Source organism: Setaria viridis, chromosome 9, assembly GCF_005286985.2.
Source record: "Setaria viridis chromosome 9, Setaria_viridis_v4.0, whole genome shotgun sequence".
Classification (NCBI taxonomy): Eukaryota; Viridiplantae; Streptophyta; class Magnoliopsida; order Poales; family Poaceae; genus Setaria; species Setaria viridis.
Window position 1 is genome coordinate 138,648 of NC_048271.2, and position 17,127 is coordinate 155,774.

General features: G+C 39.6%; 1 protein-coding gene across 1 annotated transcript; it reads left to right on the top strand.

The window, feature by feature from the left end:
• Positions 1-842: 842 nt before the first annotated feature.
• LOC117836891 (myosin-6) lies at positions 843-16,193 on the top strand. Its single transcript, XM_034716412.2, has 38 exons — positions 843-1,926; positions 2,192-2,320; positions 2,446-2,589; positions 3,224-3,369; positions 3,458-3,614; positions 3,854-3,912; positions 4,025-4,184; positions 4,660-4,809; positions 4,894-5,030; positions 5,120-5,266; positions 5,382-5,483; positions 6,167-6,224; positions 6,334-6,435; positions 6,955-6,992; positions 7,086-7,212; positions 8,416-8,583; positions 8,656-8,787; positions 9,350-9,459; positions 9,536-9,596; positions 9,867-10,044; positions 10,156-10,361; positions 10,684-10,803; positions 11,037-11,135; positions 11,698-11,907; positions 12,001-12,140; positions 12,224-12,332; positions 12,479-12,514; positions 12,595-12,651; positions 12,743-12,913; positions 13,003-13,152; positions 13,738-13,911; positions 14,585-14,689; positions 14,768-14,838; positions 14,925-15,024; positions 15,299-15,355; positions 15,450-15,506; positions 15,595-15,770; positions 15,833-16,193. The coding sequence occupies exons 1-38, from the start codon at positions 1,924-1,926 to the stop codon at positions 15,945-15,947; spliced, it is 4,461 nt and encodes a 1,486-aa protein (XP_034572303.1). The 5' UTR covers positions 843-1,923; the 3' UTR covers positions 15,948-16,193.
• The last annotated feature ends 934 nt before the right edge of the window (positions 16,194-17,127 follow it).

Consider the following 17,127-nt stretch of genomic DNA (forward strand, 5'->3'; position numbering starts at 1 on the left):
CTGCGTGGGAGGAGCGGAGCATACGGCGGCGGCTCGGCGCGGGCAGTCGGCGGCAGCAGCGGCCACGTGGAGAGGAGACGACGGCGGAGAGAGAGAGGGAGGTAGAAGGCACGTCAACGTACGGTCAGCGTGCCACGTATGCAGTTTAACGCGGGGTCGCGGAGATTTGGACTAGGGATTTGTTCCTTAAAAAAAACAAGTTTAGGGAAATTTCAATGTGCATTTTAGAAGTTCAGGATCTAGATGATACACGCGGTTAAGTTCATGTACCGTCGCGGTTAAGTTCATGTACCGTCGGTGCATTTTACTCGTATTGCTGTAAGGATTTTTTTTCCTCTTACCGCGTGTATATTTTTTTCCTCTTGCCACGTGTCCATCCACGTGTGGGTGACGGATGCTCGACCTCCAGACAACTACTTCTTTGGTCACCTTCATGGTCTGGGTCGGCCCCTGCGTTGTCCGTGCCTGCTCATTATTTCTATATTTTTTTCCTCTTGCCACGTGTCCACCCACCCATCACCCATCCACACGTGGGTGACGGATGCTCGACCTCCAAACAACTACTTCTTTGGGTCACATTCACGGTCCCTGCGTTGTTCGTGTCTGCTCATTATTTCGAATTTATCCCTACCGTTGCAGCCCATAATAGTCTAATCCATAGCACGTGGGAAAAGTAGGTCCACGAGAACCTCAGTGCCATTCCCACGAGTGTTCATGTGCCTCGCGGGTGCCTGACGTTGTCCCACTCCTGTTTCGTGTGATCTGACCCTCAAGGATCACCGGCCTCTGAAGGTATTGAGTTACTATGTGCGCGTGCTAAAAAATTTACTGTTTTCAACAATGATATCTTGTTGCGTATACACTGCATGTCGCTAATTTAAGTTGTGTTCCATAGGCAGTAGACCCCCAACTCAGTGCTTGCTTAGGGGGCGTGGCCTCGACCTTACCGGTCGCATTCATCCTACGCGGAGGGTTCCAAGCATCATCCTTACCTTGCGATTGTTTCGGCGCGCTCTTGCTCGCCGCCCCTTCCATCTCCGCCTACGGATCTCACCCCCGATGCTCGCATGCACCATCGCCGCCGCTGTCACCCGCACTAGCCCCCTCCTTTTATCCATTGCTGCCCGCACTGAACCCGTCGTTGTTGCAACTCAACAAACTCGATCTCCCCTAAGCTATTCACTCCTAACGCCCATCCCTTTATCCCTCCCGTCGTGGTGTTCCCCACCCCCAATTTGTGTCCGGTCCGCGTCACGACCGCTTCCTTGGTTTCCAACACGAGCAACATCCTCTTTTTGTCCCCCTACCTATTGTTGCGACCATCCTGGAGGCATATGTGAACACGCACAGTGCTCTGCGCCCGCGTATGATGACCGCTGCGAGGTCAATGATGAGCACTTGGATGCCGTCATCAACCACGACAGTGCCATCTTCTCCACCAGGTACAAGTTTTTTAACGCTCCTAAGGATGCCTTTCTATGCGCCACCAATGTCACAGTGTCACGTAGAACAACCATCCATCCTAACTTTTGTTGAGTTCAGTTCTCTGCCTGAGTACCCGTATACCCTACATCAGAGAACATCCTTATGTACATTTTATCTTTTCATCACCAATTATGCTGGAGCTCATCCTCCACATGTGCGGCGTAACGCGCCAATCTTGCTAGTTATTATGTATGGACAAGATGAGACGCTCTCTTGGCTTGTGCCTCCGATCCTCTCCAGCATCGCTGCTAAAAATAGTAAAGGGACATGCAAACAAACACAACCAGCGCTCGCGACGACGATCCCCTGGGAAATGCTCGGGCCAGTGATTCTACCAGTTTGATCCCCTCCTCCGTCTCGCGACCCCGGCGGTGCTGCTGCCGCTGCATCCCATCGCGGGCTTGATGTTGCCGATCTCCATCTGATTCTTCCGTCGCAATGGTATTGACTCTTTCCCTTTTGCTCTAGCTAGATCAAATTAAATCTCTTTCTTTTTTTTTCCAATCCATTTTTCCTGCTGCATTGCCTCATGATCGAGCCTCACCCCCTTCAAATGTTCGCTGAAATGGCCAAATGCAATGCTCGCTCGTTCTTCTCTTCTCCTGCACCCGTTGTTGTCAGTTTTTGTTATCGCAGCCTCTTGGGACATTTCCATCGAAATCGAGTGATCGGGCAATGAAGGTGTTTGATGTCTGTTCCATTGCAGGCGTCCAAAAGCCGCTTTGTCGTGGGCTCTCATGTCTGGGTTGAGGACCCAGACGAGGCCTGGATGGATGGCTTAGTGGAAGAGATCAATGGGGATGAACTTGTCATAAACTGCACCTCTGGAAAGAAGGTAATTATCTGTCTTGTTTGCGATGCTCCATAATTTTCTCATTAAACGACGTCTGTCGTTTTATTCGTTTATGCAATACTCTAAATAACCAGTGTGTTTAATTTGATGGCACAATCCTCCTATAGGTGACTGCTAATGTTTCAAGTGCCTATCCCAAGGATACAGAGTCTCCACGCGGTGGTGTGGAGGATATGACAAGGCTAGCATATTTACATGAACCAGGAGTGCTTCAGAACCTGAAGTCTAGATATGGACTAAATGAAATATACGTAAGTTGTGTCTCTCAACACATCATCGCTAATGCAACAGAAGCATCTAATTTGCACCTCTATGATGTCCCATTCTTATCGTCACATTTGATCATGTTATGCTTATTTTGAACAACAGATGATATGATGTTTAGATACTTTCGTTAACTATTGTTTCCTCTCGAGAGCAGATGCCCATCTTATACTTCCTACATTGTTTCACTCTGTTGTGCTCATTTTTCCCTTGCCAGGGGTTTACCTGTCAGGTCTTATCTAATTCACCCCTTAATAAATACTATGCTAAATACTACATGCAGATCTTAATTTCCTACTCCCTCCGTCCCAAATTGTAGGTCGTTTTAGCTTTTTTAGGTGGATAGATTTTGCTATGCACCTAAATATAGTGTATGTCTAGATGTATACAAACATCTATGAACCTAGAAAAGTCAAAACGACCTACAATTTGGAACGGAGGGAGTACCTTTTTATTTTGAACAAACATACGGCTTAGTCATTTTTCTTTAAACAATGGTCTCCTCCAGCACTGAAACACGATTTTAGGTTCTGTTGGAGTTCATATTTGGTAGGAGTTTGCAGTTTTGCGACCTTATTCATGCTTTTGCAGATTCTCTAATGGATTGAATTGTTCTTCCAGACTTATACTGGGAATATCTTGATAGCTGTTAATCCATTTCAAAGACTTCCTCATCTATACAACAACCATATGATGGGAATTTACAAAGGAGCAGAATTTGGTGAGCTGAGCCCCCATCCATTTGCTATCGCTGACCGTTCATATAGGTGAGTTTTCCTCTTGCATGAATCGTTAGGCATGTCACATTCTCACGTTTGAATCCCTTGTGATGTGCCCTACATTTCCTCTATCCAGACTTATGATCAATGATCGTATAAGCCAAGCAATATTGGTGAGCGGAGAGAGTGGAGCTGGCAAGACTGAAAGCACTAAAATGCTTATGCAATATCTTGCTTTTATGGGTGGTAAAGCTCAAGCTGAAGGAAGGTCAGTGCAACAGCAGATCCTGGAGGTGTGTTTTTCACAGGCACTTTCTATGTTGGGATTCTTTCTTTTTGCTGCTAGCACAAGTACTACAGTTTACCTAAGAACAAGGAAATTAAGATGACGTGTCTGGGTTGGAATGAAATCATTTTGATTGGCTGTCAACTCATGCACCTCCTTTTTAAAGAATATTTATTACAGAATTATCAAACAAGTTATCTTCTTAGGATTACAAGTTATCTTCTAATTCGCCTACTTTTTTGACAGTCTAACCCAGTTCTTGAGGCATTTGGCAATGCAAAAACTGTCAGGAACAATAATTCAAGGTAATGGACTTGATGTGCTGGATCGATGCTCCTTCACATTTTGGGTGGTTGTGAAACTACTTATGGAACTTCCTGATTTGGTTTTAAAACTTATCTATTATTTTTTTGACAGTCGTTTTGGAAAATTTGTTGAGATTCAGTTTGATGAGAACGGAAAGATATCAGGAGCTGCTATAAGAACCTATCTTCTAGAAAGATCACGTGTGTGTCAAATATCTGATCCAGAAAGAAACTACCACTGCTTTTACATGCTATGTGCTGCACCACCAGAAGTAAGACCATGTCATCTATAACTGCTTCTATGAAATCTTGTAATACCATTTTTCATACTACTAAGTTTGTCTAGTTAGACTTCTAAAACAGTATTGCAGTGACAGTCTGGTAGCTGATACTATTCCGCATTGTAAAAGTGTTAAGGAACTGTAAAAGTAATCTCAAACCAATTCAAGAAAGAGAGAATGCGTGACACATTCATGGGAAGCACATATATCTACTTGATTTGCCATATTAAAAGATTAGTTGTTTTTTTGCAATAAAAAGATCATTTTTCTGCTGGAAATCCACAGGTAGGTAGCTGCAGAGATAATGTTAAGAAAATCTAAATTGTTAATATCATCATTTTTTCTGTAACCTCTGGCACACCTTTTCTCAACTGAATGTTCCTTCATAAGTTTATTTTCCCTCTTGATAATATATGTAAATCTATTTGTCCATATCATTATATGTAGTTTTGAATATGTCTATCAGGATTGCAAGAAATATAAATTGGGAGATGCCAAATCATTTCACTATCTAAACCAGTCTAATTGTATTGCGCTTGATGGGATGGATGACTCCAAAGAATACATGGAAACCCGACGAGCTATGGGTATTGTGGGTATCAGTTCTGATGAACAGGTAAAACTAAGGTTTTGTAAGCTATCTATTTAGGACATCACTAGCAGAGGAACAATCTTCTACATGCAAATTTCTGTCCTGCAGGATGCAATATTTAGAGTTGTGGCCGCTATTCTTCATTTGGGCAACGTGGAATTTGCAGAAGGAAGTGAAGCAGATTCTTCAGTACCCAAAGATGAGAAATCCCAATTCCATCTTAAGACAGCAGCTGAGCTCTTCATGTACAGTATTTTTGTAGCACTTTTGTTTAGGAAATTTACCTTAAATTCCTTTTGTGTTCCTTATATGCATATATTTTGGCACTCTGCAGGTGCGATGAAAAAGGTCTTGAGGAATCTTTGTGTAAGCGTGTTATGGCAACACGTGGGGAGAGTATTACTAAAAATTTGGACCCACGAGCTGCAGCTCTGAGTAGAGATGCATTGGCTAGGATAGTTTACTCACGTTTGTTTGATTGGTATGTTTGAAAAAAAGCATCATTTTGAAATGTTTCTCATATACTGCTCTGTATTGTACTATAACTGGAGTAGGAATAGTAACAATTAAAATAATCGCATCTTTGACCTTTTCAGGCTTGTAAATAAAATCAATAGTTCAATTGGTCAAGATCCTGATTCAAAGATTTTGATTGGTGTCCTGGACATTTATGGTTTCGAGAGTTTCTTGACAAACAGGTGCTTAACTGGTATGCCTTTGCATTTAATCTGCCACTTATGTTCACATACTTATAGAAGTCACATATATAAGTTTAGATTGAGTTTACCATTCATGTATGATACACCTAAGCACTTAAGCTTTGGGCACAAGCTCTGCTCATCTTGCATGGCTCAAGTATAGACGTGAAAACCAACAAAATTCCCTGGGAAAAATCAAGAATTATCACAAAATCAACCTGGATCTAGAGTTCCATAAACAAGAGTTATCACAAAATCAACAAATGCAATACTATTTTGGGTAAACCCCTCTTTCAAGGCAAAGCATTGCATATGAATTTAAAATCCTTCATACCTGCTGATCTGGATCATTTATATATATGTAATGCACAACTACAGCTAATGAAAAGAACTATATATAATAGGGAGCACAACGTTACTTAATTCCAGATGTCACCATCTCCTGTTCTTTTATGAATACCGTCTCCTTCTGTGGAGTCAATAAAAAGGTTTCATCCTCTGTTTCGAGATGGGAAGGGGCGGTAGCCACCCCCCCTCCCCCCCAGTCTATAACAAATAGCAAAACTATATGATTTGCTCTAGAATTGGATGAGAGTTAGTAACTACTGCATGAATAATCATCTGCTTATGTCACATTTAAAAGAATGGTAGTTCTTATATGTTGACATTTTGATGTTCTGCAGCTTTGAGCAATTTTGTATCAATCTGACTAATGAGAAGCTCCAACAACACTTTAATCAGGTTACAGAAAGAAAATACCCTATGCTGATAACTCTTAATCTTGTTTGATTTAGGTTATTTAACTATATTAGCCTGAGTCCTTTCTAACCATCATATGTCCCATGAACAGCATGTTTTTAAGATGGAGCAGGAAGAATACACGAAAGAAGAAATTGACTGGAGTTACATCCAGTTTGTGGATAACCAAGAAATTCTAGATCTAATTGAGAAGGTGAAGAATTTGGATTCTTGATGCATTGTCGTCTAACCAATAGGCATATACTAAAAAGTGACGGCATTTATTAAGCAGGATAGTCTACACTTAAAATCTGAGCTAACTGCCAACTACATTAAGCAATCTCTTGCATCCACATTCCTGTTTTAGGGTCATTTACCATCACAAAGAGGATCAGTTCTGTCTTCCAGCATCAGTGATTAGCTAGTAAATCTTTATACAAGCTTGTACACTGTGATGCTAATAATATCCATCACAAATTTTCTACATGTCATATATGCATTTTAGTTTAGCTGTCCATCTTATTTCTTGCCTCCTTTTTTCTCCATATGTATACTGAAGCAGAAATTTATTCTCACATGACATGTTTGTGTGCCTGCTGCTTACTTGATTTTTGTTCGTGCATTCTTAACATCTATGAACTGTTTAGCTATAGATTCTATTGTGATGCTTGGTCCATTATGGATTTGCTCGTGCTGTGAAACCTTATTTCTTTTTCTGATTTATTTCATGTAGAAACCTGGGGGGATAATTGCGCTTTTGGATGAGACATGGTATGTGCAAATAAATTTTACACGTATATGTGTATCCTTTTATTTCGCCAGAATCCAAGGTCTTTCTAACAATTTCTTTCTTGTATGCTCCAGCATGCTGCGAAATTCAACCCACGAGACATTTGCTGAGAAGCTATACCAAAAGTTTAAAGACAACCCTCACTTCAGTAAACCAAAATTTTCACGGTCCGACTTCACTATTCACCACTATGCTGGCAATGTAGGTAACATTTCCTTGATGTACATTTGAATATTAAGGTTGTTTGGAGGGATTTATTTTGACTCTAGTTATTATGTAGTCTGTCTACACTCAAAATCATCATTGTTTGTATGCCATATATGGGACTTGTTGTGGTATATAATACTTCCTCTAATCAAGTGCCAGTTTTTGAAATTGACATGATCTCTATAGACATCTTTGAAAAGTAATTTCTATAGCAAAATATTTGTAATACCTCATAAGTTTATTAATACAAATCTACTTCTAACATTTTGTATGACCAATATAAATATTCACGTAGACATTAAAAAAAATCTCAACCTACGGGGGGTAAGACAGCCCCCGGGCATTTGCTAAGAGAAGACCTTCTCACGCAGGTCGAGAAAACCCCTGAACCCCTACTTTACCCTTACACAGCGGCACCATAGTCCGTGTGAGATAAGCAACGACCTGGGCTGGACCTTAGACCTGTGCTTTGGCGTGGGACACACGAGGGGATTTTTTTTAACCCTAGCTTGAAATTTGCTCCCACAAGGAGTCGAACCAGGACCTGAGGAGTGCTACTGAAGCCACCTATCCAACTCAGGTAGAGGCTCGTTCACGCATAGACGTTATTGATCATAGTTGAAATAGTTGACTTCATGCAGTCAGAGATGACTTCAATTTAGGGTTGGAGGGGGAGGGTGCAGCAAGGCTGTTCTAGTTTGGGTAAAATGCAACCAAAGCACACTTGCTTTATCCAAAATAAAAACTAAGCTCTCTTGCCGGTTTGAGGGGAAAAAACATATCATTAAAAGGCTATCATTTTTAAAAGATTCAATGTGGCCTACTAATCGACAAATAGGTCTTGCTTAAATTAGTATCAGAATAAATAACTCAGCTTGGGCGTTGGGGCATGTACCAGAAGGATCAACATGGACATGGCTTCAACTGAGTCAACATTTGTGCATAACTGCATATGTGTGTGTTGCAGGAACAACTTACCTTAAAATATACTTTGGTCTTCATAACTCTAAAGCATGCTACCCGTATTTTCTCATACCACAATTCTTATAAAGATAGAATACAGTATCCATCAATTTGGTATTTGATTCAAGAGAGTCACTGGTTCATTGTGCTGGCTATTTTGTTGGTGCTTCACTCATACTGATTATTTACAAAGTTAAAGTGTTGCAACGAATTGTATACCTCTTTATTTTGCAGGTCACTTATCAAACGGACCATTTTTTAGATAAAAACATCGATTATGCTGTGAATGAACATCAAGTCTTGTTAAATGCCTCAAAATGTTCATTTGTTTCAAGTCTTTTTCCACCCTGTGAAGAATCAACAAAATCAACAAAGTTTACTTCAATCGGCTCAAGTTTCAAGGTAAAAAGAAATTCTTTCATTACTCCATCTATTTTTTTTGTATTGACTCTTATTTTTTGTATGATATTGCAGCAACAATTACAGTCTCTGCTAGAAACTCTGAGTGCAACAGAACCACACTATATCCGGTGCGTAAAACCAAACAATGTTCTCAAGCCAGCAATATTTGAGAACATTAATGTTCTCCAGCAGCTTCGTTGTGGGGTAAGTTGTGCTTTCTTTGTATATTCATTAAACATGCAACATTTTGACTGAAAAGATGTCTAGAGACACTGTTGGTACTATGTTTAATATTTCTATGGATAACAGAATGGACCATTTTATTTATTAATTGAAAATGCATCTTCATGTGACACAGGACCAGCTGAAACATCTTGTAATTCTTTATGTGTCAATTGGTTTACATAAGAAAGAGATGGTTACTGGATTTCAAATTTGTACCAGGATACCTATTTATTACATAAAAAACTTTATATGTTGTTCCTAAGTCAACTTTTTTTTGCTTTAATCCTCCAAAAGGCAGGAAAATGTTACAATTCACTGGTTTATTTTAAGTTTGTTATTAATATATTAAGCAATGAAGCCTACGAGTATAATATACAAAGATGTCATGATTCAATTCTATTATCAAGGGATTGCTAAATTTACGTTAGAATCAGAAAAAAAGAAAGAAATAATACGAATAAGTGTCACTCCACACATCCTAAACCCTAGAAAGAAAGAGTTGTTCATTTGAATTGTGAGATTTATCGTTCTTTTTTTACAGGGAGTTTTAGAGGCAATAAGGATAAGCTGTTTGGGATACCCAACTAGGAGAACATTTTATGAATTTGTTAATCGATTTGGTATTCTGCAACCCAAAGTTCTGGGTCGAAGGTAAATTTGTGATTTACTTAACTGATTAAGTTTTTTTTTTCAATGCGTTGCATATCTTTTTGTGTTTCCTTGGCAGCCACAATGAAATTACTGCTGCGAAGATGCTTCTTGACAAAGCCAATCTTACAGGCTATCAGGTAACAATTAGAACAAGTAGTAGTTGTTTGATATTATTAATTTGTTCCAGCTCTTGAACCTTTCAAGAACCTTTCATGAGAAGTTAACATTCAACAGATGGCGGTGTATTCCCCCATAAATTGTTTATTTACAGGCATTCCTTAACACATAATAATCCCAAACAGAATTTCAGAACCCAAATGGCAACCGCAAAGTCATAATGTCAAAAAATTAATATGCCATTGCATTACTTGTTTTATGCGCCTCACTTTCTGATTTCAAATGCACAGATAGGAAAAACAAAAGTATTTCTTCGTGCTGGTCAAATGGCAGAGTTAGATGCTTTAAGAACTGAAGTTTTGGGACATTCAGCTAAAAAAATACAAAGCAAAGTTCGGTCATTTCTGGCTCGGAAAAAATACATCCAGCTTCAACTATGTGCTACACAACTCCAGGCAGTATGTAGGGGTATATATTCTTGTTTAAAAATTGAAATGAGAACTTCCATTCTCCTATTCGTTGTTTCCTAGGAAACATGCTTTCAGTAGTGAGAGTGACTTCTACACTGTGTTTCCAAAGGAACAATTGCAAGAAGGTGTTATGAAAACCTTCGTAAGGAAGCAGCTTCATTGAAAATTCAGACCTGCTACCGTATGCACCATTCAAGGAAATACTATGTAGATATCTATTCTGCATCAACTACAATCCAGTCCGGTCTACGTGGTATGGCTGCTCGCATCATACTCCACTATAAGCGGCAAACAAAAGCTGCAGTCATTATTCAGGTACTTCAATAACGTGGTTTTTGTTCCATAGGTAGCTACTACTTCTCTTTAAAGAAATTGAGTAGGAGATAAACCCTAGGGTCATAAAACAAAATCTTTGACGCATTATCTGCATCAGATGATATCTGACTCCAAAATGCAAATATCTCTATATGTTTTTCTTTCTCAAACGCGCAGGAGAATTCACATTGTTATATTAAGAAGAAAAAAAATGTCTCTATATCAAACTTGATCTCTATATCAAGTGATTCTTTCACCTGCAATCAGTCATAAATCCATGTTTGTTAATTACCCTACCTTTTTATGCCCGTGTTCCTTGCAGAGTCGTTGTCGCTGTTATTTAGCACGCTCACAATATGTTAGAATGATGAAGGCCACAATCACGGCTCAGTGTGGTTGGAGAAGAAGAGTGGCCAGAAGGGAACTCCGAAACCTCAAAATGGTAAGAGACCCTTTGTTTAAACATTACTGTACTTCTTTTTTATCCTATTTGTCCCTTTTGCCCTTAGTGTCTAGCTGCACCAATGGTTACTGAAGTTTCTCAGATCAACAAATTTCAGTTATATGAGTAAAAGAACAAACATATAATTGGATTTACCAAAATCATAGTTATTTCAAATATCAAGTCCCCCTTCTTGACCTCTTTTTGCCTGGCCACTTCGTTCTTACTTTCAGGCTGCAAAAGAAACTGGTGCTCTACAGGCTGCCAAAAGCAAACTAGAGAAGGAAGTCGAGGAGCTTACTTGGCGACTGCAGCTGGAGAAACGTATTAGGGTATCTTTTATCATTCAATTTACAATCTCTTTGGTTTTACTTGGTACAAATTTCCTAGGGGAGGGACATCATACTGCAATTTTAACTGCATTATCTCTAGGAGTCTAGTGCATCCTTTTTTATTAGTTGACCTCAAGAGAAATATATCCCAGGTAAACATTTTGGTGGGCATAAAACCATTCTTTGTTATCAGATGAGTTTATTATATTCGTATGAGCTATGGACAATGTTTTTCTCTTAGTGTGGGATATCTCCACTGCAAAAAGAGTACTGTATTTTAATAATGAAGATAGCATCTCAAACCTGCATTTGAGTTTTTAAGCAAATACATATGTTCATTCTTCCTACTTTCTAGAACCTGGTACCTCACTCCTGGGGCCTGATAAGCTTCTCTAATGTGTCATGTACATTAAACCTATCTTGTAATAATCAATAGAAGAGGGTGTTCGTATTTGCAAGGTTGTTAATGCTACTAGGGTAGCAGATACCAGTCCTATGATAACATTACATAAAAGAAAATAAATTGATCATCACTGAGCTTTGCATGTTTTGGTATTTGCAGGCTGATATGGAAGAAGCCAAGACACAAGAAAATAAAAAGCTCCAATTACAATTGCAGGAACTGCAATTGCAGCTCAAGGATACAAAGGACCTGTTGAAAAGGGAACATGAAGCTGCCAAAGAAGCATCAGAGAAAGCTTCTGCAGTACCAGAGATCCTTGCTGATACAGCTCGAGTCGATGAGCTTACTTCTGAAAACGAGAAGCTCAAGGTATCAACATAACAGATTTTAAACGGTTGGTGTATGTGCTGTCCAGGTAATGCCTCAATTTAGCTAATGATATGCTCCTCTTTTTATTTCCAGATATTGGTGGCCTCTTTTGAGGAAAAACTTCAGAAAACAGAGCAGAAGTTCGAAGAAACAGAGAAAGCTAGGGAAGAATTACTCAATAAAGCCACAGATGCAGAGTCAAAGATAAATGAACTGAAGAACACAATGCAAAGGTTCTTATGAAAGTTACATGAAATTGTTGATTCTATCAGTCAAGTTATCAGGCGTTACATGTTGTAAATTTTGCCATGATTAGCCTTCAAGAAAAGCTGACTAATACGGAAGCAGAAAACCATGTTCTTCGGCAGCAGGCTATGAAATCAAGACCTGATAATATGCCTTTGCTTAACATGCATCGGAAATCAGTACTCTCTCTCTCCCTTTACATTATCTTGTGTGCGTGTGTGCGTGCGTGCGTGTGTGGGGGGGGGGGGGGGGGGTTGGGTTCTTAATATTATGGAAGTTTGTCCTATAGATGTTCTCATGCTTCTCTGTATTTGCAACTCTGCAGAATTTGGCTAACGGAAGCGTACAATCTGATGAACAGGTGGGTGGAGCATCAACCTTATAGGTGTTTATAGCTCACCTTTTTTTTCGTTTTATAATCTAATATAGTAATTTCTCCAGACACCTCACGGCACTCCTATGGAATTTGGAAGGAGATCCCTCGTTGAGAGACATAGTGTATATTTACTTGGCTAATACTTAATATCTAGAAGCATTTAATAAAAGAGAAAAATAAATAAATTATGGTTTCATCTAACCTTCCTTTCAGGAGAGTGTTGACACACTGATAAATTGTGTTGTTGAAAATATCGGATTCAGTGAAGGAAAGCCAGTTGCTGCAATAACCATATATAAATGCCTTCTTCATTGGAGAATTTTTGAGACGGACAAAACAAATGTTTTTGATCGATTGATTCAGATTTTTGGTTCTGCGATGCAGGTATTCCTTTCTAGTATTCCAAGCCTAAATGCTTCGTTTGCCTTTTATCTCAATATACTTACCTTCCTAAAATGTTATATATTTCTCAGAAACAAGATAACAATGCTGATCTTGCATACTGGTTGTCAAATTCATCATCTTTATTGATTATACTACAGAAGAGCCTCAAACCTCCTGGCTCATCTGGAACAACTCCCATGAAAAGACCACAGACTCAGACATCATTCCTTGGAAGGATGGTATGTCGGAACTATCTGTCATTGCATGGTATATTTTGCATTTTAGCTCATTGGAACCATTGATCCCGTGTTTAGACGAAGTTTGTACTGTTTACTATGTTATGGGCATATGGCAGCAGTTGTAATAGTAACTTTCTTAGGCTCGATCCATTGGGCTCGAGTATGAAAGTGTTGAATATAACAGGCTGTTACCACATGTATTCAGGATTTTGTGGATTATGCTTATCTGCCCATTGCTGTATGTAAGGTCTGTCAGTTGTTAGTTTGAAAAACACATGGGGATTACTTCGCCCAATCCATATTTTTTTATGTTTTGAACTTTTCATGGTATCCAAGGTGCATCTTTAACCACTGGTTTCTCTCACTTCTTTTTTCAAGGGTATAGAGTATAACATTGTAAAGAGTTAAACTGTTCAAAAACAAGAAAGATATGATAATTTTTTAACCACATATACTAAGTTAATTTACAATAAAAACAAATTAGGATTCTCTGACTCCAATCTAGCTGCAGTAATTTGATAAAATTTTGGGATAGTTACAAAAGGTTATCTTGATTTTTTCCTTTGGTGTTAATATGGTCCTCAGGTATTTCGTGCTTCAAATATTACTGTTGATATGGATCTCGTGCGCCAAGTTGAGGCCAAGTATCCTGCTCTCCTTTTCAAGCAGCAACTAACAGCTTTTGTGGAAGGCTTATATGGAATGATCCGAGACAATGTGAAGAAAGAAATATCATCAGTAGTCTCACTAGTCATTCAGGTTACCCCATCTATCGAAAGTCATCCTCAGGTTAAATATCAATTCATATTTTTGACTGTTCCAGCAGGATTAGTACAATTTTCAAAACAAGCACAACCTATATTGGCAATCTAGATTCACCAAGTTCTAATTGCAAGTACTACATCTGATCAAAAATAATTGATGCTTTTGACTTTTGTGGTCTTCAAGGTGCAACTTTGACCAGTATTTTTCTTGGAGAATATAGTTATAGTATCTAATAGACGTATGATATTATGGAAAGTGTTTTTCAAGGCAACATGATTTTTACATATTCATATTAAATATTTTGAAAGCTATTGACGGTGAAAAGTTTGACCGGATTTTGGTCAGAGTGTCTTGTGACTAAAGGAAGTGGCATGATTAGAATAGTGCTGATTTTAACTTACCTAGACCAACTCTCACTATTAGCGTTCATTCAGTAACTTGCCGTTACCACTGGCATGCTGAACACCCCGTGAGTGATCTGTGAAGACATTAGGATATTCCTTCTACCATGCATATCTTCTTGCTGTTATGAGGTTCTGCTAGCTGTTGATTAGGCTGTCATTTTTTAACTTGTGTGTTACTTCTATACCCGTGCTCTATTTCCGGCCATTATTTGTTGTTGCTAGTCTAGTCCCAATTCTTATATATATCCTTATTGATTCTCAAGGCACCAAGAAGTGCAAAAGCGGGTTTGATTACAGATCAAGGTAGCTATTGGCAGATGATAGTCAACCATTTGAATGACCTCTTGAAAGTTTTGCAAGAAAATTGTGTAAGTTTTATCTGTGTTACTTGCATTGCATTAGGTTACATGGTGTTCTGACTTCTAATCATTATGCTGAAATTCTAGGTACCGACAATTTTTGCACGGAAGATCTTTACACAGATCTTCTCGTTTATTAACGCTCAACTCTTGAATAGGTAGGGTTTGTGGATCTATAATTCAGCCTGGCATAGTTTTTCTGTTTCCAGCACTAATGTTTTCTTCTCCTGTAACTACGTTCTAGTCTTCTCGTGCGGCGAGAGTGCTGTTCTTTTAGCAATGGGGAATATGTGAAACAAGGGCTGGATGAACTCGAGTCATGGTGCACACAGGCCAAGCCAGAGGTAAATGAAATTCTATGCCTTGAAATTCTAAAGGTGGAGCAAATGGACCCCTGTCTTTTTCTTCCTGTCATGTACTTCGTGAAATGTTTACAAGCCAACATAAACAGTTTTTATTTTGTAGTAGTACTTGCTAGGTTTTTAGATACTTTGGTTTTTCATAATAAAGGCAGAATAGTGTTTCGTTACAAATTAAAGGCATTAAAATGATAGTGCAGTTGCAGTATTATTATCTCCCATTTATTTTTCTTTTTCACTAACTCGCAAGCACTAACAGTATGCAGGATCTGCATGGGATGAACTTAAGCACATATGCCAAGCTGTTGGTTTCTTGGTATGTAGCTTCGGCCACACAGCTTTTGTTTTTATTTATATGCCTTATCATGGAGATAATTACTATACCTTTTTTTCTGTTGGCTCGCACGCAGGTCATTTTCAAAAAGTTCAGGATCTCATATGATGAGATCATCAATGATCTGTGCCCAGTAAGCCTCCAACACACAGAAATTGAACGCATACTGGCTAGGGGAAAAATGGTGTGCTTAATCATATATTTGCATTGCGTTGATGCAGGTATTGAGTGTTCAGCAGATTTACAAAATATGCACGCAGTACTGGGATGACAAATACAATACGGAGAGTGTATCTGAGGAGGTCCTTGATGAGATGAGAAAAGTGGTGAACGAGGGAAGTGGCCAGCAGGGCGCTCCGCCGGACTCTAGTACATTCTTACTAGATGAGGAAATAAGGTATTATTCTTTTTCTTTTTGGGTATTAGTACTTAGTTGATCATTAATTTGGGTATGTACAGCATGCCTCTATCGCTGGAGGAGATCGCAAGCTCTATGGACGCCAAGGAATTTCAGAACGTGAGCCCACCGCAACAACTCCTTGAGAACGCGGCTTTCCAGTTCTTGAGAAGCTGAGAATGAAGGAAGGCCTCCCTACAAAGCATACATACATAGGTAGTTAACTTTTCTAGAAGGAAAGAAATTGAAAAGGAAATGGCCTTAATTATTAGGTGGTGTAGATTATATTATTACAGTATCAGATAGTAGGTAGATGCATGTAGCCACTAGCTAGCTTTGGAATCTGCTGGCTTTGTTTCTGATCTTGCTTGCATTGCTTCCCTCCTTGTAATTATTAGTTGCTTATTCATTCTTCATTATTCACTTGATGGTGATGATGATGATTAGGTGTTGTTGTAGTAGCTGCTTAGCTCGAAATACTAGCAAGATACATTACATTTTTTTTTTTGCGGGGGAGCAAGATATACATTACATGGATCATGGCAGACTGACTATGAGAGACAGCAGGCAGCAGCAGGCTGAAGCGCAGATGGGCCGTGGAGGCCCTTGTCGTTGTAGTGGCCCAAGGTACTCTGAATCCTGCAAGGTCACGCGTACCAGGAGGAGTCAAGCAAGGAGCTAGCTCCTCATCATCAGAAAAAAAAAAGCAAGAAGAGTCGTGCCATTTCAATTTTCAGGGCACGAGCTACAAAAAATTAAACTAACTTTTCCGTACGTATTGGTACGGTAGGCTAGTCATTATTTAATTTCAAAAAAAATGCTAGGGGTGGTGGTTTTCGGAACACGACACGTGTGCGAATTAGTGGATGCAGAAGCATACTTGTAAAGCTAATAAAATCTCATTTAAGTAATTTGTCCCTGCATTGCCATTTTGTAATTTGTCCCTGCATTGCCATTTCGGAACACGACACGTGTGCGAATAACTAACTTTTAGAATGGCACCTACATATTTGCCACCGGAGAGAAGTTTTACCAACACATTTGCCATTTTGTCCGACGTGGCATGCCAAATCACCCATCCACGCTGGAATAGCGACGCGAAATGACTCCCGTGCCCCTGGCCTCATCCTTCTATCCCCGCACCGCGTCCCGACCCGAGCCAGGCCAACCATTCCCTTCCCCACCCCCTCTCGAACCCTAGCTGGACCCCGAGGTAGCGGCGGCGACTATGACGGCGGCGCCCGTGTCAGATCAAAGGTAAGTGCTCCATGCTTCCTCCAAGAATGGTTCTGGATTGCCTTGGGCTCCCCTAATTTGCATTCTTTCACTGTTGTAGGCTGGTGTTCAAGTAGATGCT